Here is a 25,617-nt window from a genome sequence, read left to right as displayed (position 1 = left end):
AGATAAAGAGAGAATCTTAAAAACAGCAAGAGAAAGAAACTCAGTTACCTACAAGGGAATACCCATATGACTGTCAGCTGATTTCTCAACAGAAACTTTGCAGGCCAGAAGGGAGTGGCAAGAAATATTCAAAGTGATGACTACCAAGAACCTACAACCAAGATTACTTTATCCAGCAAAGCTATCATTCAGAATTGAAGGTCAGATAAAGAGCTTCACAGATAAGGAAAAGCTAAAGGAGTTCATCACCACCAAACCAGGATTATATGAAATGCTGAAAGGTATCCTTTAAGAAGAGGAAGAGGAAGAAAAAGGTAAAGATACAAATTATGAACAACAAATATGCATCTATCAACAAGTGAATCTAAGAATCAAGTGAATAAATAATCTGATGAACAAAATGAACTGTCGATTATAATAGAATCAGGGACATAGAAAGGGAATGGACTGACTATTCCTGGGGGGGAAAGGGGTGTGGGAGATGCGGGAAGAGACTGGACAAAAACCGTGCACCTATGGATGAGGACAGTGGGTGGGGAGTGAGGGCGGAGGGTGGGGCGGGAACTGGGAGGAGGGGAGTTATGGGGGGGAAAAAAAAGAGGAACAAATGTAATAATCTGAACAATAAAGATTTAATTAAAAAAAAAAAAGAACTGAGAAGGGGTTCTGGTATAAAACCTATAGTAAACTACTATAGTCAACAGGAAATTGTCACTCTTTATTTAGTTGTACCATATTACTTTATTTTAGTGAAGAGTATACACACATAAAGTCATATTGGCACTGATAAGAGGCATCCAAACACTTCATCATAGGACAGTATGTACTTGGAAATAGACAGTATTTTCTTCAATGTTTCCTCAAAATATTGAGACTGGTTTAAAAGTAACCAAAATTGCAAATGGAAAAAATTCAAGTAGATATAAAAAACTTTCCAAAAATTTTTTTTTCCTGTAATGACTACTTAAGTGGCTTCTTAGAAAGAAGAAAGCAAACCTTTAAAATAGGACAAATGAGATTCTCTGAATAAAAGAGACAAAGGCAATACTGCGACAGAAAGTAAGATTTCTCCAAAGCATCTTACAGGAACGCAAGATATTAAAAAGCCTCTGAAGAAATGACTATTCTTCTTAAACATCTCAGGCATGAATTTTGTAAAAACCCTGAGAAGTGTAAATGAATTATTAATAATATAAAACTCATTATGAATAAACTTATTACTATATTGTATTATTATAATAAAAAATAAAGAATCAGAATCCTCACAGACTCAGAACACTTTCTAAATGTTCACACTTTAGACAAGCAGTGAAAAGGGAGGCATACCTGTAAACCTTCCTTTTATTTTTGTAACATTTATTTATTAAGAGTATACCCCCTCCAATTCCTTGTAATAGCTGTGGTTAGCCAATGAACTGCTATTTTGCCAGACTTTCAGGTAAAAAGTATTTGAGGGCTTTCTGATGAAAAATCATGGATAAATTTTTTCAATTTTAGTTTGCCTATCAATCTTCATTGAAAAAAGAAAAAAAAATTCCTTTGACAACTTCCTTTTAGCAGATGATCATGCCCTTAACACAGTTCTAATAATCAGGCCATACACTTCTAGCAAACTTTTTTTTTTTTTTTTTTTTTTTTTTTTTTTTTTTTACACTATTCCACTTGAGATTCTCCAACTCTTGCTAGTGCTGAAGATGGGAGTGGATACTCAGTGATAAAAAATAACCACCCCTCTGCCCTGGCTGGGTAGTTCAGTTGGTTAGAGCATCATCCAGATGCACAAAGTTGTGGGTTTGATCCCTGATCAGGGCACATACAAGAATCAACCGATAAATGCATAAATAAATGGAACAACAAATAGATGTCTGTCTTTTTCTCTCTCAGATCAATAAGTAAAAAATTAAAAAAACAACAACAACCCTCAGTATAAAATGCTGCAACCACATCATCCTGCAAGAGCCTGTATAATATACAACCCAAGAGGAGAGATAGCAGAGAAGCGAAAGGGAGATTATGCCTTCTCAAGCACCAACTTTCTTAATCCATTTGAGGAAACACAGGTACATTTGGGATAACTGCTCCCTGGATTAAACCCAGCCAGTGAATCCAAAGTGTCCACTCTCCTTTTCGCAATTCCATCATTTCAGAGGGCCTCTTCAGCTCCAGTTAGTGCGAAGTTTACTGTGTCTTTGTCTTCACACAACAATGTCAATTAAGTGGAGAAAAATAAAGCTAGAGACTGCTAGTGTTTTCCTAGAGAAATGTTAACTGTAATATGCCTTTCTTGCCATGTTTAAACTTGGTTGATATTTATGGAAAAGTAATGTGTTAGGGATTTCAGAAAACAGTGGAGTTCATGGAGGAGCATGTCACTAGAGGTTTGGGAAACCCACTCCATCCGGCCTGTTTAGCTCCATGAATCTGGCTTTTGGGTCTCCTCTAACAGGCATCCTCCTAGGTGCTGTCAGCCTAGGCCATGCAATCCAATGTTTGATTTCCTCTAACCCTATCTGAGTCTCTGGTTGTATCTCACATGTAGGTTTTTTTCCCCTACACAATAAGGTTTATATGATATTTAAAAAGACAGACTACGCAATTGGTTTAGGTGGAAGGCAGTTCAGTCGCAAAAGCTGTTAAGAAGATGGGCTTTAGAGTGGAGGGGATAGTGAGAGAAAGAGGTTCTATGGTCTCCTAGCATTGCAGACACAGCCTAGTGGGGGAACTGATCTTAACTGATTGAATCCCAGCTCATGCATTACTGAGTGAATGACCTTGCCTAAGTTACTTCACTGCTCTAAGCCCTTGTTTCTTCAAATGTAAAGTGGAATAATAGTTCCTACCTTGCAGGGTTGTTGTAAGGCTTGAATGAAATAAGTATAATTCCACATAATAAGCACTTAATAAATATTTGTCACTATTTTGATTTTTATTATATATTAAGCCAAGGGGCATGGGAACATGTGGTCTTACATATACATACATGAACACATTCTAGATAAATATTTTTGAATGAATGAATATAAGACTTCCAGTGTTATGATATTGCCTCAAACAATAAGGTAAAATTAATATAATCTACCATATCACCACTTTATACTGAGAGTTTCCAAGACTGACAGAGAATCTAACGTGTTGCCCCAAAATGTTAGTTAGGGAACAAAGGACAAAATATAATTAATAGGCTTATGTCCACATAAAACTTATATAGTATCTATACACTGGGATCTTGTACCCAAATAAGATCATCAAGATGGTAGCTCCGTGAATGTGGCCTGTGACTGGCTTTATCAGGTTCTGAAGAGACTGAATAATCAGCAATTAGAGAAACACTGCTAACTGATTTCAGTGATGTGCTATGAAGATTGAAGCTCAGAGTTTTGTTTGTGTAAAAATAATCTTAAATTAAATGCATATGCAATTATGGTGCCAAATTAAAGACAGGAGGAAGACAGTTAATGTTACTATGCACCTATTATGTGCCTAAAATTTTAAAATATTTTTGGCTGATTTCCACAAATACCTTAAAATTAAATAGTAGTATCTCCATTTAGGAGAAATTAAATAACTTGCCTAAAATCACAGAGCCGCCCTAACTGGTTTGGCTCAGTGGATAGAGCATCGGCCTGCGGACTGAAAGGTCCCAGGTTTGATTCCGGCCAAGGGCATGTACCCTGGTTGCAGGCACATCCCCAGTAGGAGATGTGCAGCTGATCGATGTTTCTCTCTCATCGATGTTTCTAACTCTCTATCTCTCTCCCTTCCCCTCTGTAAAAAAAAATCAATAAAATATATTTAAAAAAATAAAATCAAAAAAATCACAGAGCCAAAAATTAGTAAGACAGTATTCCAAAGTACTTTTCACTCATTATTTCCTGCTATTTCTCAAGCTAAAAAGGATATTATAAATATTTGCAGAGGAAAACAGTGACATGGAATTGATTTATTCTGAAGGATGAAGTTGGAACGTCCTGGATCTATCTATTTAAAGAGATGTTTTCAAAAGTTCAGTTTATATTTGATTTCAGGCTATTAATTTTTTTCAGTAAGATTTTAGTTGGCATTTTTTGTCCAGTTTCTGAGAAGGCCGACCTGCTTTCCAGAGCAGTGAGCTTTTGGAACATGCCTGTTTAGTGGTTCTTTGGTGTTGATTGTTTCTTTTTCCTATTGGTTTATTTCAGTTTTGTGAAATAGGTATGAGGTTATTCTATGGCCACAGTATCATTTCTGAATCTCAATCTTCAATTGATGGACATAAATGATAAGATTTTACTGATATATATATATATATATATATATATATATATATATATATATATACACACACACACACATATGTATGTATATATGTATATATATGTGTATGTGTGTGTATATATATATATATATATATGACATACTAGACAGAAAGTGCACCTCATCAGCTGACCTTGATAAGTTGCATGCACAAGTGTTTGTCATCAGTGTTCCCAGAAGCACCAGCATAAGTCTTAGAAGATACCAGCTAGATATTTGATGAATTGTAGTGGCTCTAAGTATCTTCATATGTTAACATGCATTCAGTTTATCTTAAAATTTTATTAGGTATTTGTTGAAATAAATCTATTGAAACTTTTGCTTCTGGCTCTGATAAAGTATCTAGCAGATTAACACTCATTTGTACAATTCTACAAGCTGGAGAAAATTTGCAAATTGTGCAGTCCAAATACTGCAGTTCTGATTGGTCGGGATAGGTGCAGATAAGGAATCAATTTGTAGTTCTGACTGGGCAGGGCAGCTCTCAGTCCATTGGTAGAAAGATGACACGGGGGTTTTCCTACAGTGGTTGACCAAAGGCGAAAACAAGCTGGACACAGAGCCAGAGCCAAGAGTTCAGGCTGAGGTTCTTCCTGGTACACAGAGTACGTGAGGAACCCTGTCAACAACAGTTGCTAGACTCTTTTTTAAAAAAAATATTTTATTGCTCTTTTATAGAGAGGAAAGGAGAGGGACAGAGAGTTAGAAACATGGATGAGAGAAAACATCTATCAGCTGCCTGCTGCACACCTCCTATTAGGGATGTGCCCGCAACCAAGGTACATGCCCTTGACCAGAATCGAACCTGGGATCCTTGAGTCCACAGGCCGACGCTCTATCCACTGAGCCAAACCAGTTGGGGCAGTTGTTAGACTCTTATTATTCATAAAATGTGGGCCCTTGGTTGACCATGGGGAGTCATCTTAGTAGCTAAATTCTTTCTTGGGGTTCACATCAAGTGAATCTTTCTTCTTGAAGTCCACATGGTCAAATACTAAGGCAACCAGGGCTTGAGGGGCCAAGATTCCAAAGAAAAAAGGAACTGTAAAAGTATTTGCCACTTTTGAATCTGCCTATCCCTGGGATGAAAGGCTAAGAAACTAAGCAGGAAGCAGCTGCTCAGAGGCTAAAACACAAAGCAAAGAATCCAGCAGTCTCATAGTGCTGGGGAAGGAGAAATGAGTCCAGAGACTGCCAAGGAAGAGGAGTCCCAAATAACACAATAGGCTTTCAACTGAGTCACCTGAACAATCTTTTAGTTTGCCCACGGCACTCTGCAAGCCATAAATAACCATCACAAAGCCCAAAACCCAGTTTCTATTGGACCAAGGTGACTGGCCCATATTCTACTTGCTTTTCAAAGAAAATTAAATCTTCTCTAGAGGAAGAAATTTGAACTTATTTTTACCCAGGGGTTGTACACTGACTATCAGCTATGGGAATTTACCCTGCAAATGCTTTTGTTTGGCCCGTACAATATTTACTTTTTTCACTTGAATGCTTTTAGAAGGAGTCTATTCTCCAGTTCTTCTATAGTCCCCATCAATCCCTATTGTCTCACAATAAGCTTATTTCACCCACATAAGTCACTTGCTTGAACCTGAAGGCATTTACTAAACATGTAAAAGCATATGAGTGACCACAATGGATTTATGTTGTAAACTAAGCTCTGTGATGGTACACACAGGGTAGGGGTGGGGGGGGTTGGGGCGGCAAAGGGGCGCTACAGTGAAGGAAATACCTATGAGTGGCTGAGATCATTTGAGGGAAGACCAGTGGCTTAGGAAGATTTAAAGACTAAGCTTACAAATCTCCTCTCTTTGGCCTCTCATATAGCTTCTGAGACAACTGGTGGGTTTTTTGTTCATTTATTCATTTGTAATATTTTTTTTTGTAAACATTATGTAGTTTACAAATCATATTTTATACATATACTTTTACATGATCCTTCAGATTAAACTTAGAGCAAGAATCAGCACTCAGGCCCAGCCAGCGTGCCCAGTTGAGCATTGACCTATGAACCAGGAGGTCACAGTTTGATTCCTGGTCAGGGCACATGCCTGGGTTTCGGGCTCAATCTCCAGTGTGGGGTGTACGTGAGGCAGCTGATCAATGATTCTCTCATCATTGATGTTTCTCTTTCTCCCTCTCCCTTCCTCTCTGAAATCAATAACAATATTTTTTAAAAAACCAGCACCTCGGGAAAGCAGATAAGTAAAGCTCAGAGGTGTCAAGTCACTTGGTAGAACAGAGGCTGCATGACATCCAGCTTCATGCTCATTACCCTGCACCTGACAGTTCAACATTAAAGAATGCTGCCATAAGACACGCAGATAAGGGTACCTACAGAAAGTATTCTCTCCACCACAGTATTTGAATAACACAAGCAATAAGAATAACATTTTAGATGCTGGAAAAAAATATAAATTAACATGAAGGCAAAGAATCTGAATGACCAGGTGAAAGCTGGCCCCAAATTTTATATTTCCTTTGTTCTTCCAAAACTATTTTAACAAGAGGAGTTATGTGTCTTACTTACTCTGATTCTTGTAGGCCTACTATTTCAAAAAGCAGAGTGCGTTAGATTCTTTCACAGGTAAAGGCTCACAGAGTCCAGGAAGGCCTACTATATAGTTAAAATGAAAAAAAAAAATGTGGTCACAGAGGACACAGAATAAAACTCTGAAATGGAAGAAACACAGGGTAAAACACTAACACAAGATCAGGACAGGAGAAATGGAGGCCTCTGTTTTGCAAGGATGAAGCCTACTGTCCAAAGGTACTCTATACAATCCCGTCATGACTAAAACCACATTATTGAAAAATATTCACTGGCAGATCAGAGAACCTAGTGCAAACAAAAGTAAAAATCCAGTCTGTCTGAAGTGCCTTGCCTGGCCAATCAACAGGCCAATGAGGAGTCAGTGTCAGACGCTGTCATTCATTGTCAAATAGAGTAAGAAGTTTATTGCACAAACACACAAAGATATTTCACCAGCCCAGATGCTACTGAACACTGGAGAGAATGGCATGACCTAATCAAGACAATTTAAATATACCTCCCTGTCTAAGCTTCTGTTATTTACTGAAAAGTTATAGAGATAATCTGCGATGTTCTGAAGAGCACACAAGATGTTCATTAGTCTCTGAATTTCACTCTATAAAACAAGTGTAGTGATTTTTCCCCCCCCCACTGAACTTGACATGACTCTGGGAAAAACCAGGGATAGAGTTCCAAACTCCCCTAGCTTCTACATGTTTACTCCTGGGTTTTCTGAAAGATTGCTTTTCCACTCTCCATGAAGAGCTCATGTGCTAGTCTCTAATGGAAACAAGGTGACACTTCTTAATCCTGTTGGCTGTTGAAAAGCAATTGCAAAGGGAGTTAGTTAGTCCTCTGTAACTGATTATTTAACAACTAGAGGCCCAGTGCATGAAATTCATGAATGGGTAGGGTCCCTAGTGGCTGCCAGCTGGACAACCCCATGGTGGTCAGTGCATGTCATAGTGAGCAATCCAACTCCTGGTCTTCCAGCTGAACTCCCAAGGAGACACTTTGCATATTAGGCTTTTATATGGAGAGATATGTATTTCTCAAGAGCTGTTTATCCTCAAAAGGAAGCAGCCAAGACTAAATATGTCCTGCATCTAAACAGACACCTGCACTGAACCCCTCTGGATACTAACTGAAAATTCTCAGATGAAAATTAAAGAATTATTACTTTTTTTCTATATTCCATTTGCAATGGACACTGTATATTTTCATGAGCAAAGGAACATGGTCCATTTCTTTCTTTCTTTAAAATATATTTTTATTGATTTCAGAGAGGAAGGGAGAGGAAGAGAGTGATAGAAACAATGATCAGCTGCCTCCTGCATCCCCACACTGGGGATTGAGCCTGCAACCTGGGCATGTGCCCTGACTAGAAATCAAACCATGACCTCCTGGTTCCTAGGTTGATGCTCAACCACTGAGCCACACTGGCCTGGCCATGATCCATTTCTTATGCTACTTTAAGCACTACTTTTATTTGGGAAAATCTCTTCATAAAAGTTGGCTTTAGTTTCAAAGTTAAAATTCAACATTGAACAACAAGAGATAGATGGAAAGAAAGCAAGGACAAAAGAGAAAAGACGGAAGAGATAGATAGAGGGAATAAAGGAAGGAGAGTGGGAAATAAAGAAGGGGTTAAATAAGAAACACTATTTTTTATAAGAACATGCTTTCAGTGTGCAAGGCACTCTGGTGGCCACCAAAGAACAATAACTAAAACGTAGAAGAAACTGTCCCCACCTTTGAGTCACTTATTTCCCAGCCATTTAAGACTTGAGGTTAAGTAGGAATGAAAATAATTTTAGCCAACTGCTGATCTTAAATCTGAATATAGGCTATATATTTTTAGCTGCAGATTCCATGTTGTAACTCCCTGGAATAGTGAATGATTCAAAAACTGTCAAGACACATCTCGAGACCAGATGGGTGTACAAATGAACATATAGAAGCCATTTACAGAGAGACAGTCAAACAGGATTCTGCAGAACATGATCTCATAGCGTACATACTGAGAAGTGTCGTATCCCAATGCTAGGCAAAGTTTGTGTTCCAATAAGAATGCATTTCAGCTTTCAGAAAGGTCCTTCTATGTATATGAATCTGTCTTCAAAAATGTATTTTCCAGCATCACCAAGAAGCTCATGGCTGAAACTGTTGGCTACTCTGATTACCTTACCTGGGATTCCCTATAAGTCAAGATGGTCAGTGACCTTTTGACAGAGTAAGTGGGAGAAAGCCCTAGAAGAAAACCTGAAATAAATATTGTACATAAATATAAATTTGATTGGTTTGGGTTTAAAAAAGATGTTATAACATAATACAGCTAGGAGCGATATACAAAATGTTTAATGAGCCTGGCACAGGCACTGACCCATCCGAATGGCTGCAGGTTTAGCACTGGAGTAGGATTCTGAAGGGTCCCTGACTGGCCCAGCATCAGCCTTTATGTTGCTGGAGGTCTGGGATGCTTCTAGCTTAAGTGGCTAGGAGGCTGGGACATAGGCAAGGTTTAAACAGTAGCTATTTCAATATTTTAACAACTGATAGGGTCCTACCAGTACCTACCAGCTGAGTATCAGGCCTGGTGATTCTCTCATTAATTGCTACACAAATTTGAATATACCTTGGACTAAACAGTTTTTAAAACTTGTGATCTAGCCCTAGCCGTTTGGCTCAGTGCATAGAGGGTCCACCCATGGACTGAAGGGTCCCGAGTTTGCTTCTGGTCAAGGGCACGTAACTCAGTTGTAGGCTTGATCACCAAGGGGTGCGTGCAAGAGGCAACCAACTGATGTGTCTCTCTCACATTGATGGTTCTCTCTCTGTCTCCCCCCTCCCCCCTTCCACTCTCTCTTAAAACTAATGGAAAAATGCCGAAACCGGTTTGGCTCAGTGGATAGAGCATCGGCCTGCGGACTGAAAGGTCCCAGGTTCGATTCCGGTCAAGGGCATGTACCTGGGTTGTGGGCACATCCCCAGTAGGAGATGTGCAGGAGGCAGCTGATCGATGTTTCTCTCTCATCGATGTTTCTAACTCTCTATTCCTCTCCCTTCCTCTCTGTAAAAAATCAATAAAATATATTCAAAAAAAAAAGAAAAGAAAAATATCCTGGGGTGAGGATTAACAACAACAATAAAAAACTTGTAACCTATAAGTATTAACATACATCTACTTAGAAATGAGAAACCCAACTCATTCTTAAAAATATGAAGATTATTAGATTACTGGATCAGGGAATTAAGAAAAATATTAAACACAGTGCCTCATGAATTTCTTGGGGGCCACACAGAGACATGTGGTTATAGGATGGATCCCAAGGATATTCACAATAAACTAATGTCTCACTGATGAAGTTTCCTGGTAGTCTGACAATAGCTGTCCTTGTCCAAACTTATATCAATGAACAAGAAAATGGAGAAAATAGGTAGAGTGGACATCTGTTACTTTGGCCTGGCTAGCACTGTTGCCATCTCTCCTCCCTCCCCCGGCCCCCTGGCCACACACACATTGGTAAAAGAACCCTTTCCTCTGGTGGGGATTCCATTCCATTTGGTTTTGTGTGATAAACTCAACTCCTTCTACCACTGGAATCTGCTCCTGACCCAGGCTTCGCCAGAGTGCCTGTCACGTGATTGGTTTCTGGACAGTCTGTGACCCAAGGTGAATGTGCTGTAAGTCCTGCGGAGAACTGTCCTGCTGGGGAATAAGCTCTTTCCCTGCTGGGGCAAGTAAGCTTGGAGGAGGTGAGTCTTACACTGCTGGTGGCCACGATGCTCGAGAAGATGGTTAAGCAATAAAAATAACAGTAGACATATTCAGAATGATTTTTTTTTTTTACCTTAGTTTTGCACTTTTATCTGTCATGCTTTAAAAAGTACTTCACACAGTTCTTAAATGCTCAGATGTATTAGAAGTTTGGTAGCTTAACCCTGAATATTCAGAAAGTGATCAAGAAAGTCCTGATAATATTTCAAGTGATCAAGATTCCCTTTTTTTGTAAAACTGCATCACATAATAACTATTAAAAATCAGAATATTATAGAAATATACCTTTCATTCATCAATCTCAGAGCACCTATGAAATCATAATAAGCTGGATAAAAAAATGAGGCAGTAATCTCTGACCAAAATATCATAGCCCAACATATATACATAACATACTTTTGTTGACAAAGGGAGTAAAAGAAATACAAAGGCCACTAAAAAGGAAGGAAGGAAGGAAGGAAGGCAGGCTATTAAGTCTTCATAGAATAATTGTCTTTGAAGATCTAACTACTATAGAGCCATATTCCATAGAAATGTCCAAGTTAAAGACATGAGGCAGTTTCTATATTAAATGAACCCCAATAAACCCTGGAGAAATCATATTTTTCAACTGCTCCTTTAAGGACTGATTGAGCCCTTTTCCCAGGAATGACCAGTGTGTCATATACCAGGCAAAGGTGATACAAACAGTCATTGCTTCAATAGAGCCACATAGATGGAATTAAACTCATTCAATATGAGTTTGAAATATTTTTAGTTTTTCCTTATACTTAGCTTGTATTAAGTTCCTAAAAGAAAGAGACCATAATGATTTCTTTTATGTCTCCCTGCAATATACAGTTTAATGCTAAACAGTCCTCCTTTAATAATTAACCTCCATAAGAGCTCAACAGACTTTTTCCTGTATATGCGGTTTGATAGGTTATACTGGCTCCCATTTTAATCTTAAGGCTTCCATTTACTTAATTACTGCTGACTGGTTCCCTTCACATTTCAGGTTTCCAGCCTCCGCGGAATCCCACCGGTCACTCTCTAAGCAGTCCGCTTCTTGATCAGCTTCCAAACCACCGTCATTTAGATTTACTTTCTGCTTAGAAACCGCTCCATATTTTTTTACTATTTTTACTTCAAGCTGTCAACTCATTCAACAAATATCCTTGCTTGCTGATTTTGAGAGAAAAGAGAGGCAAACTCCAACTTTCCATAGACATGTTTTAGCTCCAGAAGAGTGTTTTCATGTTTATCCTTCCCTCTCTCCCTAGCCTCAGAGGAAAAAATCCCTGGCCCTCCCTCCGATAAGCCGCCTGTCATGTCTGCTCCCCCTGCCCTGCTCATGATCTGCCATGGCAATGAGCTTTCCCTCCAGTTGTCTTTTTTTCCCCCACAAGCAACGAAAACAAAACAAGAAACCAACCAGCCTTCCTTCCTAAGTGATTATTTCTCTCTGCATTCTCCATTACACTTCTTGAGTAAAAATAACTGTTCTTTGTGTGCGATACTGTACAACTGCTTTACATTCATCATGCCATTTAATTAAATCACACCATAATCACACAGTATTTATCCCCATTTCACAGACGCAGCAGAATTGAGGAAGTATCCATGACTCAGCTGAAGTCCACCGGAGAGTAGGCTGGTAGAGTTAGGATCATGCTCTATACCAGTAGTTCCCAACCTAGGCCCTAGATCAGCTGCATCAGCCACCTCTGGGAACTTGTTAGAAATGCAAATTCTCAGATCCCACCCAGATCTATTGTAACAGAAACTCTGGGTGTGGAGCCTAACCATCTGTGTTTTAACAAGCCCTTCACGTGACTGATGCACACTACCGCTGGGGAACCAGTGCACTAGACCACATCGCTCCTCCGGTCTGATTCTATCTGTCTTCTCTGCTACACAGGCAGTTTGGTCCTGTTTTCTTTTGAAGCTTTCTTTTCGAATAGCAACTCCAAACTGCCCAACACCGGTTCTCTATCAAAATTATCTCTTTCACTGGCTCTCCCACTATACCTAGTTACCAAAACATTGATTGGTAGCTTTGTCTCCCAAATCTCACTGATGTTCCAACCTCAGTGCTTACACCCTGGAATCCTGCTCTTGCTGACTTAAGGTGTCCGTGCCCAGCCATTCACCTGTGCCAGGCATATCTAAGTGAAGTTACTCTCTCACACTCTACATTCCCCATTTAGCTGGCTAACCTAGTTTCACTAATTTATCTCTACAGCAATCCTCAAACCTGCCATTATTGTCTGTTCCCAGGCACACTGCCAGACCATTGTAGGCTGGACTATAACAACAGCCTACCTGCCTGGAACTGCTCTTCTTTCCAATACCCTCCCAAATGCTTCCAGTTATCCTTCCAAAGAGTAGGTCTGAGCATGCCATTCCCATTTAATATTTTAAAAAAATTAAAAACTAGCAATATTTTAAAAAGCAAAGCAAATCAGAATAAAACAAACAAAACCCCCAACTCCGATGGCTTCCCACTGCTTAGAAGCTGAAGTTTAATATCCCATCCTGACCTGGTAACATGGCACTGAAGCCAACCCCCTCCTGTCTCCTCTCCCGCCACCGCCTCTAACTGCAAAACCTTTCTTGCTCCCCTCTACTCTTTTGCTTCATCTAGGCAAAATGTATCACTTTCTCTTTTTGTAGTCCAGGCCTGAAATACCCATCCCTAACCATATGCTCATCACTTATTTAATAAACATTAAAGGTGTCACAAACTCATGGGCAGGCAAAATCAATGAATCAAGTCTACCAGGTGTAATAAGGTCACAGGTCCCACCTAAAGGGGGCAGCATCTACGCAGGACTTGAAAATTGTTGCTAAGCTAGTATAGCTGGCAGAAATTCAGGGCTTCTCAAAGTTAAAAGTTTGTAGCAAATATAAGAAAAAAATCTAAAATAAAAAAAAAGTCGAAACCGGTTTGGCTCAGTGGATAGAGCGTCGGCCTGCAGACTGAAAGGTCCCAGGTTCGATTCCGGTCAAGGGCATGTACTTGGGCTGCGGGCACATCCCCAGGAGGAGATGTGCAGGAGGCAGCTGATCGATGTTTCTCTCTCATCGATGTTTCTAACTCTATCTCTCTCCCTTCCTCTCTGTAAAAAAATGTATTTAAAAAAGAAAAAAATCTAAAAACTGGTCTGTGTACCACTCTGTGTCTAAAAAAATGAAATAGCACTTTAGGTGGTCAGTGTGAACCTTAATGTCAGTTGCACTAGGCCTTAGGGCTTCACAGGCGACTGGGTGGCTCTGACTGAGTGGCTCACTCTTGGCGATCAGCTCAAATGCTAGCACAGACAGGAGTAAACAGGCCCTCCACTCAGTTCTCACAGCACTTTGTTTACAGGGCACCTGCCATAGTTTATGCTCATTGCTAAGTGCTTGCTTTTTTGAGTCACCAGATCCTGAAGGAGTAGGGCTGCCGGCCTCCTCCTGGTGCGGGCCCCGCCCGCTCACTGTGCTAATAGCAGATGCTTAATTATATCTATAGAGAGGAGTCTGCATATCAACTTGATCCCCAACTTTAAAGTTACTTGGTACTTTTTCCCCTCCCTAACTCGATACTATGCTCCAGTTAGGCACCCTGCTGTTATATATGCTCTCATGTCTCCTTTGCAAACCTAAATATGCTTTGAGTCATATTTTAGTTGTAGGACATAATATGTTTGTCTACACATGTTCCTTGCAAGATGGTGGTCAAAATAAGGACAGTGTAGAGATATCTTTGGCAAATTCAAGAAATTATTTTAGTCTAGATCAGAAAATAAGGGAAATGTGTTCATTTGTTCCATTTGTTAATTTCAGGGTGCAACTTTTCCCCAGTTAACAAAAGCACTAAAAATGTCAGCTTTAATTTTTGCCATGGTTCTTTAATTTCTAGTTGTGCTATCCAAGCATGCTCACCTAACTACCTTATTGCCAGACTTAGAGGATGTCAGTCATTTTTCACTGAACCAACCGCTCTCATTTCACTAAGCACCAGACCTATGAGGGGGCTGCCTGAACACTGCTACCTGTGTCACTCCTCATTTGATCTGATTTCTGGATACAGCCACGGTCCAGTTATGAGCACAGGCCCTCCATGGCTGCCACCTGCAAAGTTTGTAAACATCCATTCTGTTGAACAAAAATATGTTTTTGCAGTCACTTAGGTGTTCTCATAACAAAGGAGGGTAAATATGTCTTCCCTACCTGTATAACCAGCAGGCTAGAAGCCCAGCCCTATTTCCGGTGTTAGAGATTTAACCCCCAGCATTTTACTCTACCACTCTGCAAGATGTTATTATGTGCACACATTCACCTGAGTGTGGACACTTGCTTCCTTTACACTGGAACTCTATGCCATGTGTTCGTTAGCGTACATGTATGCCATCAGTAATCAAAACGTAAGGCTTACCTGCAGACTGTTGAAAATGACAAAGAGGACCAACATCCAGAAGTGTCTGTAAGCCATGTGCAGGCCTCCCCAAAGCCATGTCACAGAAATCAGGGCAAAGAGATATAAAACCAGTGGAATTTCTAGAAATCATTAAAAAAAGAAAGAAAGAAATTCTGAGCTTCAGAATACTGCGGAGTCACACATATACACAAAATTATTTCTGCCTCCTTTCTTGTGATGCTCTCTCTGCCTAAGCACCCATTTTGAAATAACAACCTTGGAAATCCCATTCTTGCGCCAGAGAAGAGAAGGCACATTGCTGAGTCCACATTCTTCCTGTTTTGCTGGTTGGTGGGGGGATGGGGGAGAATGAAAACTGTTCCTCTCCTAGACTACCACCTGCTGGACTCTTCTGGAAGCTACACGAACAACCGGAGATGAAATCACTTTTAGCTCCCAGGTAAATTTTAAAAGATCGCTCCACTAGAAATGGCAGGCAGGCATCAGTGTGCCCTTGAAATGAGTGTAGTCCAACTCGACATTTTAAAACAAAAATGACATAAAAACATGTTTGTGTGTATGGAAAGGTATTTTTTTTTTTTCTGACTGAGAAGACCCCGAACTTTATAGCTAGGGTAAGAGCAGAGATGCGGTGACGGGATTCACTCCTGTCAGCATTATGCTTATCCCACCCATCACACTCCGGTGCACTTTTTTCAATATTTTTCAGAACAGATTTCTTCAGGACCGATGGACTTGATTATCCATCCCACTTGTTTTTGATATTTGGGCTTTAGAATAATAACTTTAAAGAGGGGATTTTAATATTTAAATGACAAGCTATATAAGCCTTGGGCAGTGAATCAGGTTTTAGCAGCTGCAAATAAACACATTTTCAAGTTGTTTAAAAGACTTCACTTGTGGGGAGCCGCATAGGGTTAAACCTCAGACTGACTTGTTGGCAAAGTCACAAACAAGTCCCAGCTTAGAGGGCACAGTCGTCTTAAGCATAATTAGGCTGGACCTTATGACGCTCCCTAGGTCTTACCTGGGAAGCTAATGGGCTGAGGGAAGTGCAGCAAGAACAAGAACAAAAACAAGTGAAACTCACAAAAACAGTGTAAACAAGTGAAACTCACAAGAACAGTGTAACTGTGGTAACCACTACCTTGTTTACCTCTGACTATAAAATAAAGGCTCAGTTTGCCTCGGGATCTTTTTCTGTGGCGTCAGCCAGGCACAGGAAGCTCCACGGAGACTAAAGAGAGCTAGAGAGCTATGAACCCTGTCTCCATGTAAAACATTCTTCGGGGACTCAGTCCAACCCTTTGGGAGCCGCTGGACCGCTGGGGCTGGACCCTGGCATTCATTCTGGACCACACCACGACAGACCTGAAAGTCCATATATACCCCCCATCATCCATTAACACCTAAAATCCACATGTACTGGAGAAGTAAGAACAACTAAATACAACTGTAGCAACTTTTAGATTTTATTTTGAGACAAAATCAAAATTACAGAACAGTTGCAAGTACAGGACAACAACAGAGGTTTTTTTCCAAACCATTTGAAAGTTGCCAACCTGATCCTTCATCATCACCCTCTGTCATACTTTAATGTGTATTTTCTACAAAACATTCTTCTACATAAACACAATGCAACTATCAAATCAGGAAATTAACATTGGTACATTACCACCATCCCCAGATCCTATTCAATATCTGCCAATTATTCCAGTAGCTCCCTTTGTAGAAGGACCCAGCTGACAGGTTTCGATAGTCCCTCCTTTAACCTCAAATAGTTCCTCAGTGTGTCTTTGGCTTCATGACTCGGACACTTTGGAAGATTAGAGCCAGTTTTTCATAGATAGTGTCCTTGAATTTGAGTTTGCCTAATGTTTTCTTGTGATTCATTTGTAAACTTTGGCAGAAATCATAGAAGCGATGCTGGGTTCTTTCTTTAGCATTCTATTGGGTGGCACAAGAATTCGATTTGTGACATTACTTAGGATGCTCATTTTGGTCACTTGATTAAAATCATGGCTGCAAGTATTCTCCACTGTAAAGTTAATCTACTTTCCTTCATAATGAATGAATATCTGTTTGGTGTTACTTTTGTGCAGATAAAGGCGCTATGAAATGAACCTGGCAGGCTCAGGGGGGCTGGGGCACATGGCAGGCCTGATGAGCTCAGTGGCCCAGAGCAACCACACGGAATGGTCAGTTAACAAACTCCTCACTGGGCAGGCCATGATGAGTAGTCATGTTCCAAGCCCATAGCTTCCTTTGCAAAGGTCAATCTTTACCTTAAGTTACTTCTGTCCATTGTTCTTATGCATCTTCTAGGATGACATACCTTTGAAATGTCTGAGTAATATTCTTTTCTTGACCTCTCTATGGTACAATCACAGGCCGAAGAACACAAGACCGCCAGAGCATGAGACCACAGAACCCCTCATGGTTATCCCGTTGCACAAATACCATCTCTATGTGCTGTAAATGTTAAATGTTAACTATCCTGCACCCACTAATGTAATGGTGTTCCTTACGTTTTCTCCTTTGATTCATTCTAAATGCATACAAGGAAATGCAAACTGCCATTCTCAGGAGCATATTCTCAATCCTTTGAGATATTGCTTCCAATCATGTCCTTAAAATTTTGGCTCAAATAAATTCTTATAAAACTTTTCTATAGGCTGAACATCCTTTCATCAACACTTTGAACCTAGGTAAATATCCTTTCCCGTATCAAATGTTTGGTTTATTAATTAATTTTTATAATATGGACGCACAGATTCTCAATTTTTAAATGGTTTATTATCCACTATTATCATTTACTTTGATGCTTAAATTGTTCTAAGCTTTTTAGTGGGAGCCCCTTCAAAATAGCTTCTGTGCCTTTAGTTACATCTTCATCATTCTGTGCGCACTTTCTCATCTTTTTGTTTGTTTTGTGTGTGTTTTTGTTAATCCTCACCCAAGGACATTTTTCCATTGATTTTCAGGGGGAGTGGAAGAGAGAGGGAAAGACAGAGAGAAACACTGATGTGAGAGAAGCACATCGATTGGTTGCCTCCTGCATGAGCCCTGACCAGGGCCCAGGCTGGGGAGGAGCCTGCAACCAAGGTACATGCCCTTGACCAGAATCAAACCCAGGACCCTTTGGTCCACAGGCTGACGTTCTATCCATTGAGCAAAACTGGCCAGGGCCGCTTTCTCATCTTGTACTTTTCCTGCCTCAGTCCTGGTTTCTTTTAGGTGAGAATTTAGAAACCACTATCGGGGGCTAAGTATGCTCTTTGCTATTGGGGTGTTGTTGCTATTAAGCCCTTTTAGTAGACAGAACTTGAGAATATATGTATGTACACATATGCATACACACACATATACATATTTATATCTACATGTATTTCTTTATCTATCTCTTTGTATTGGAAGTTCACACCAATACTTCCCTTTCCAGTCGAACACCACTGAGTTAATTCTAATTTCCCCCCTTTCCATTTTTGTCACCCCCTTCTTTGTTGTTAAGAAACTGATTTCTCGTTATTCGTAATATATTTACCTATTTGACCAACTACCCTACTTGATTGTAGCCAAGTTCCCATTGAGGTAAACCCTTCCCTTGCACTGATGGCCCCCCAAACTCACACAGGTTCTGACACCTCCTGCTAGCCTGCACCCCTACAGTGATTGAGGTCCGACATGCCACGCTTGAACACCTTCCTGTGGACGCATACCTTGCTCTGTACCAACTAATGGCTTTATAATAGAATTGTTTGGGAAGGGAAGGGAAAGGAAAAAAGAAGAGGAAGGAAAGAGAAAGGGGAGGGGAAGAGGTAGAAGGAAACTGAGAATATTTTTTTTTAGAACATATACCCTTCATAGAAATATATAAAATTGTCTGAGTTATTATTATAACTGTACAGAGTGTATAGATGGATAATGCCTTTGTCATTAATGCCTTATAGTAGTATAGGAGAATATTAGGATTTAATTTTTATAAAACTTAATTTTTGCTTAATAAAATCATACATTTCATAAGGGGCCAGAGGCTCATTTTTACTTTTAACAAGATACCACCAATATTTAGGAAACTGTCTAAGCTATGCTCATGAAAATTTTCCGAGGTTAGGTATTAAGTCTGGCAATTGCCTTCTTTGCTCCCACTGTGTAAGTACAACATTTTATTTATGGCTCTGTGCAGAGTCCAAAAGGACATGCATATTTTGCATGAACAACTAGGCACCAAATTTTCAGAAACTGGCCTGCATATTCTCCTAAGTGCCCAGAGCCAAACAAGTGCTGTATGCTGACAAAGCTCAGCAGGGGAGCCGGGAGAGGACCAGGCTCACTAGAAACACCCATGTGTTTCTGGAACTCTGATGAAAAGTGTGGTGGCTGGGCACCCCAGATTAGAAACTCTGCAAAGAAGAAAGCCAGCCAGGAATAACTCAGTACACCGAACAATAGACCCCAGGCCGGTTTTGGTTTTCGGCAGTTCCACAGCAAATAAGACAGGATTTCAAATGGAAGAAACATATCCAGAGGTACTTTCAGATTTCGTGAGCCTGAAGTTTATAAAAACGTGGGGAAGCTTCTTTAAAATACATACATTAAAAAGCATAATTAGATATTTCTTTAAAGGGGCCCCTGCAAGGAAGAGGCCCTGAAATCGAAACTTCATCCGCTTTAAGGCTGATCTATCTGAGGAGGCACCCTTCACCCTCTGTGGGGCCGAGAGGCACAATGACTGAAGGAGAAGGGTGTGTGGAATGGCTGAGGGTGGTGAAGGTGAGAGGGGGCATGATTCTTAACAGCTACCATGAATTCCATTTGGCAAACTGAAAAGTAATGTTCCATTTTATATAAATAATTTTACTTTCATATTTCCTAAGCTGACATTTCAGATTTGGTGAACTACTTTTCGGTTGTCCATATAGGTCAATGCTTACCAAAGCAGGCATTTATAATTGGCAGCGTTGGAAGCATGTTTAAAGATGAATTAGTTGACAAACAAAATCATTTTAATGTGCTCAATAAAAGGAAGCCCTAAAAACACAGCAGGCCCAGGAATAAGGGTATCTATATGAAAGATCCAGGATATGTAAAGAACTCCTACAATTCGACAACAGAACACAAACAACCCAATCTGAAAATGGGCAAAGGATTTGCACAGAAATTTCTTCCAAGAAGAAGACATACAATGGCCCGTGAACACATGAAAAGATGATCATCATCACTAGTCATTAGGGCCATGAAAATCAAAACTACAATGAGATAGCTACTAGGGTGGCTATTGCCAAAAAACTAGATATTTACAAATGTTGGCAAAAATGTGGAGCAATTAGACCCCTTGTGTGTTGTTGGGTGGTTATGTAAAATAGTACAGCTGCTGTGGAAAACTGGTGATTCTTCAAAATGTTCAACATAAAATTACCATCTAATCTGGCAATTACACTTCCAGATATATACTCAAAACAACTGAAAGCAGGGATTCAAACAGAGACTTGTATACCAATGTCTGTGGCAGCATTATTGACAGTAGCCAAAAGGTAAAAGCAAGCCAGTATGCATCACGGAAAGTGGGATATTTATGGAACAATGGACTATTACTCAGCCTTAAAAAAGAATAAAATTCTGACATATGCTGCAACATGGATGAACCTTGAAGACATTTGTTAAGTAAAATAAGCCAGACACAAAAGGTCAAATATTGTATGATCCCACTTATATGAGGTGCCAGAAAGTAGAACAGAGGTCAGCAGGGGCTGTGTTGGGGATTGGGAGTTATTGCTTAACGGGTAGAGTTTGTTTGGGATGATAAAAATGTTCTGAAAATGGATAGAAGTGATGGTTGCACAGCATTGTGAATGTACTTAGTGCCACTGAATGGTGCACTTAAAAATGGTTAAAATGATAAATGTTGTTATGTATATTTTACTACAATTAAAAAACACAAAAGACTATGCCCCAAAAGGCATACCTATCAAGATTCAGTTGAGAAAAAAAAATCAAATCCGCAAAGTATTTCCCAAGGACTCACTAATGTGAAATTAATTAAATTAGCAAGGAGTCGCTACTGTGAAAAACAAAGCAGTTTGAAAAGTTTTTAGTGAAAAAAATTACTTGTGGAAAGAAAAAAACTACAAGTGGATGTGCCATTTAGTACTTACTCTCATTAAGAAAGTCTACTTATGGTAGTTTGTAAAGTCCACTGAGAATACATAAAATTTCTTTATATTTTTAATAGAAAATATGATTCCAATGATTTTAATTGCTATTTTAAAAGGAAGTATGGCACTGTATTATCTCTTTTCTTTGTAATTGCAGCCTTGGTGTTTATTGCTGCATACCAGTGACAACAACAATGGCTTTATTATGGAAATCACACCTCATTTACATGAGGCTGAAATTTATTCTGTGTTTACAATCTTCTAAAGTACTTGTTTTCATTTTACCTCCCCGACCTTCTGATGCTAACAATTTGGATGTGCCACTCAAACTCATTAAAGTAAAATAAGGACACACATCTGTGAAATAATGTGGATTTAAGATATTTAGGGTCTATTTATAACAATAGGCATGCATTATTTTAAATTAGAAGAAAAGGAAATTGAATAAAAAAAGATTACCAAATGTTTTATTTTTAAAATATGGCTCAAAATTAAGATACTTAGAGGCAAAGAAGTTTCATCGTTCTGACCCATTTCTTGAAAAGAAAATATTGTGTTCTTACGCTTTCTTAACACTGATCCCACGTGGAGTTACCCACCAGTGTTCTCAGAAAGTAAACCTAAAGACATAGAAGAAGACAACGGGGCACATATTTTGCAGAACTGCTGGATCCGCATTAACATACCGTGGAAACAGAGAACAAACTTATGGATTGATCTGCAAATTGTTCAAAGAAACACTCCATACTTCATTTACCTATTTACCTCATTCCTAAGTTTTGGTCACTAAACCGATATTTGGTTCCAATTTTAGAATTTTTTGTCTCCTCAGTACTTCACACACATTCCCCAAAGAGCTCTTAAAACACACTTGGCCCTGACTGGTTTGGCTCAGTGGATAGAGCGTCGGCCTGCAGACTGAAAGGTCCCAGGTTTGATTCCAGTCAAGGGCATGTACCTTGGTTGCGGGCACATCCCCAGTAGGAGAGTGTGCAGGAGGCAGCTGATCGATGTTTCTCTCTCATTGATGTTTCTAACTCTCTATTCCTCTCCCTTCCTCTCTGTAAAAAATCAATACATATATATTAAAAAAACAACAACAACACACACTTGAAGAAGGGAACCCACTCTCCTGTGGCTCCTGTCTCGAGATACAGTTGCAAATGTCTGTTGCAGCAGGCTAGACTTTGTAGGTCTCAACTGCCCATTACACGCCAGCTTCTTCATTTGATTTAGCCATCCTTACTAAGTTCATAATCTCTAGAGTCACCTTCTTCCTTTATAAAAATTTAAAATTATTTTATTATCTTTTTATTTTTCAATTATAGTTGGTGTTCAATATTATATTAGTTTCAGGTGTACCGTAGCATAGAAGAGTCATCTTTCAATGAGTACTGTAAGGCTGTAGGCCTGGAGCTCTCCAAAGCATCTCAAACTGAGTTAATCCAAAACTGAATTTAGTAATCTTCCTCTGCCTTCTAAGTACTCGTGCCACCATCCACATAGATTGATCCCATGGCTCATTATTCATCATACGCTGCACAAATGGGCGGGGTAGGGGGTTGGGGGACCACGCACATAAAGCAGTCAGCACAGAGCCTAGACCAGAACAAAGTACATGCTCACTAAACCTCACCTTGCCCTCATCTTCGTTGTCATCAACATCACGACCTTAGTCAAGTTAGGAAAATAGTGCATGGCTACAGAAAGCTTCCCTTGCATTTGAAGTGCCAAAATATCACACAATAAAGAAACATGTTTAACTTTTTTTTGTAACTAAATTTCCCAAACTTACTTGGTTTTAGAACCTTCTGTTCACCTGATGTAATCTGAAGATCACACTGGGAGGAGGGTTGCTTTCAGTGTACACACTCCATCACATCCAGATTGTCACTGAAAAGTTCCTGACAAACCTATTTCACATGGACCCATCGGTGTCTTCTATTCCCCTCTCTCTCCCTTTGATATTTTCTTTTCTCATCTCTTCTCATCTCTTATATTCTATATTCTATATTTTATTCCATCCCGTCCCATCTCATCCCACTTTAAAAAGCTGGCAAGGAGGCTCATCATTATGTTGTGGCCTACAATTTGTTATTCTCAGCTCTAGAAGGTAATTTAAATAGGATATTGTAGGCTATCTTAGACATCAGGTTGGTACAGTAAACAACCTATCACCCTCTTACATGCACTGACCCTAATCCTAATATAGGAAGGAGATTTTGAATGATCTGTACAGATGAGGATCAGAGGCACAAACGAGAGTCAATATTGGCCTACAGTATCTTTTCCAGGGGAAAAGAGGAAGAACATGAGCAAGCTCTCAAAGGAGTCTCAAAGTCTGCTGAAAATTTAAATAGCAGTACTTTGTCAACAGCTGACTTAGGGTCGCCTGAATGCTAAAGGACAGTCCAGTTGTCAGGCCTACTTTAAGTGTGATTTGTTGGGATTGAAAATAAATGGTACAAGCCTAGAATTATGGTCTTGCCTTGCAAAAGTATATATAATTTTCAATTTTCAGGCTATAATTTTGAATCTAAGGAGAATAATCAAGTTAGATGAGACATACCCACAGGGACCTTGCACGAACTGTTATTAGAATAATTCCATTTGAGCCATGTACTTCAAAGATGCCAGATGCCATCCTGCTGGGGATGGGGTGTATGTGTGGCGCGGTCAAATACGCCTGTGATTCTTAAGTAAAAGGTTAAATAGTCTGATTTCTTCTTGTGAGGAAAAATGTCTTGGAACTATGGGAAGGAAAATTATCAATTGGGTTCACAGCCAACATTGTAATTTTCTACACATTTAATAAATGTTTCATAAAGTGACATTATGGCAAAAGTTTTTAGAAGACAGGAGCTCTAAAACAAACAGGAAGTCAGCCACCTAACGATGGAAGACTGGTTTAACCTACTTTTTCTAACTACATTACCAGTTAGTTACTCAGCCATTAAAGAGTTCAAAACACTCATCCCTAGGCATGCCCAGGCACCTAGCAGCAGCTCCCAACACACTTAGCCTTTTGTAATACAATGAAAGTGTACAGTGCATCTTTCAACCTGCCTACATCTATATTTTGCATCTTACTAGATGCCTCATTATTTTTGAAAATTAGGTTACTGTGTTTTTGGCCATGAATAGCCAGTTCTAATTTTATAGTTCGATAAGACATTACACTGCAATCATTAAGATTTATCAGGCTCAAATTCAACAATTAAGTCTTGAGTCAATTTGGACACAATGACTCATAAAAATTAACACCAAAGAAACTCTATGTGTGCAAAAAACTATTTTCACAGTGTGTTATATACGTTAGTTCCAAGAACTGTTTTCTGGTAGACCCTCCATCCTCAATCTGGATAAATGCCAGTTGATCTGAGTGCTTATTTTCTTTCTTTAATTTGGTTCTCTAGCCATCACATTACAAAACTGTACCACCAATTAAAATTTTTATTTTAATTTTCTTTGCTATGTTATTTTTTAAAAAAAATTTATTTGAGTTAAACATTTTGGTTCTTCTCTGTTAATGGATTAATTGCATTTCTTCTCTCATCAGCTGTCAGATTATCAAGGCATTGTTTGATCTTAAAAATAATGTTACATGCATAATTCCTAAAAGCTTTGGATATATTACATGGTCTCTGTTGTTAAATAACTATATTTGTAAATAGAGAAAGTTAATACCAAACCCACCTACAGAGTTGTTTTTTGGCATGTACAACAATAACAGACCATAAAGGGGTCCAATGTTTGTGTTTTTTAAAGACTTATCATTATCCATTTAAACAATGGCACAGTACCAGAGGTGGGGCAGGGACTTTTACCTATATGGGAGTAAACTAATCTCTTATTTAGCTCATTCTTACTGACAACCTTGGACCAAGCCCTTACAGAAAAAATCAGGGGAAACCATTGTGTTAAGAAAGGCAATCCTCAGACTGAATGCTATATGGAGGATCTAGGGAGAAGGCAGCTGTCCAAAAAAATAATATCTATATTGATAATATTTGTATATTACTAATTTGTACCCAATGATACACCTTTAAAATTTTCTTTTTGTATCTGTCAATGTCATATATAGACTTTAACATGTGAGATTTTAATTCCAACTCTTTCTGTTTCATGTGGAGTTAAAATTGTTAATTGTCAGACTGTTTCACAGGTGTCATATATAAGGCAGATTATTTTTGTCCTAGGTTCAAAATTCCTTCCCTTTCCCTTTCCCTACCTTTCCTCTCCTCTCCTCTTCCTCCTCCACCTCCTCTTTCTACTATCCCCCTCCCCTTTCCCCTTCCCCTCTCCCTCCCCTCCCCCACCCCTCTGGAATTTTATTTAGTGCTAGGTACCATGGGGTGGGTCTGGCGTTGGTAGGTGAGGCTAATGAATGACCAGTCATAGACTTTCATAGTCACTGTGTCTCCCAAGCCTCCCAATGGAGCTA

General features: G+C 39.4%; 1 protein-coding gene across 1 annotated transcript in view; it reads right to left on the bottom strand.

Moving 5' to 3' along the window:
* The window catches only part of ADGRV1 (adhesion G protein-coupled receptor V1), a 459,983-nt gene that overhangs the window by 44,809 nt on the left and 389,557 nt on the right, over window positions 1–25,617 (bottom strand). The window contains exon 88 of the mRNA XM_036308704.1: window positions 15,016–15,137. Coding sequence (XP_036164597.1) covers window positions 15,016–15,137 — 122 coding nt within the window. The remainder of the gene's footprint in view (window positions 1–15,015; window positions 15,138–25,617) is intronic.

Source organism: Myotis myotis, unplaced genomic scaffold (assembly GCF_014108235.1).
Source record: "Myotis myotis isolate mMyoMyo1 unplaced genomic scaffold, mMyoMyo1.p scaffold_m19_p_5, whole genome shotgun sequence".
NCBI classification, from domain to species: domain Eukaryota; kingdom Metazoa; phylum Chordata; class Mammalia; order Chiroptera; family Vespertilionidae; genus Myotis; species Myotis myotis.
The sequence above is the reverse complement of the archived record's forward strand: the minus strand, read 5'-3'. Positions and strand labels throughout refer to the sequence as shown.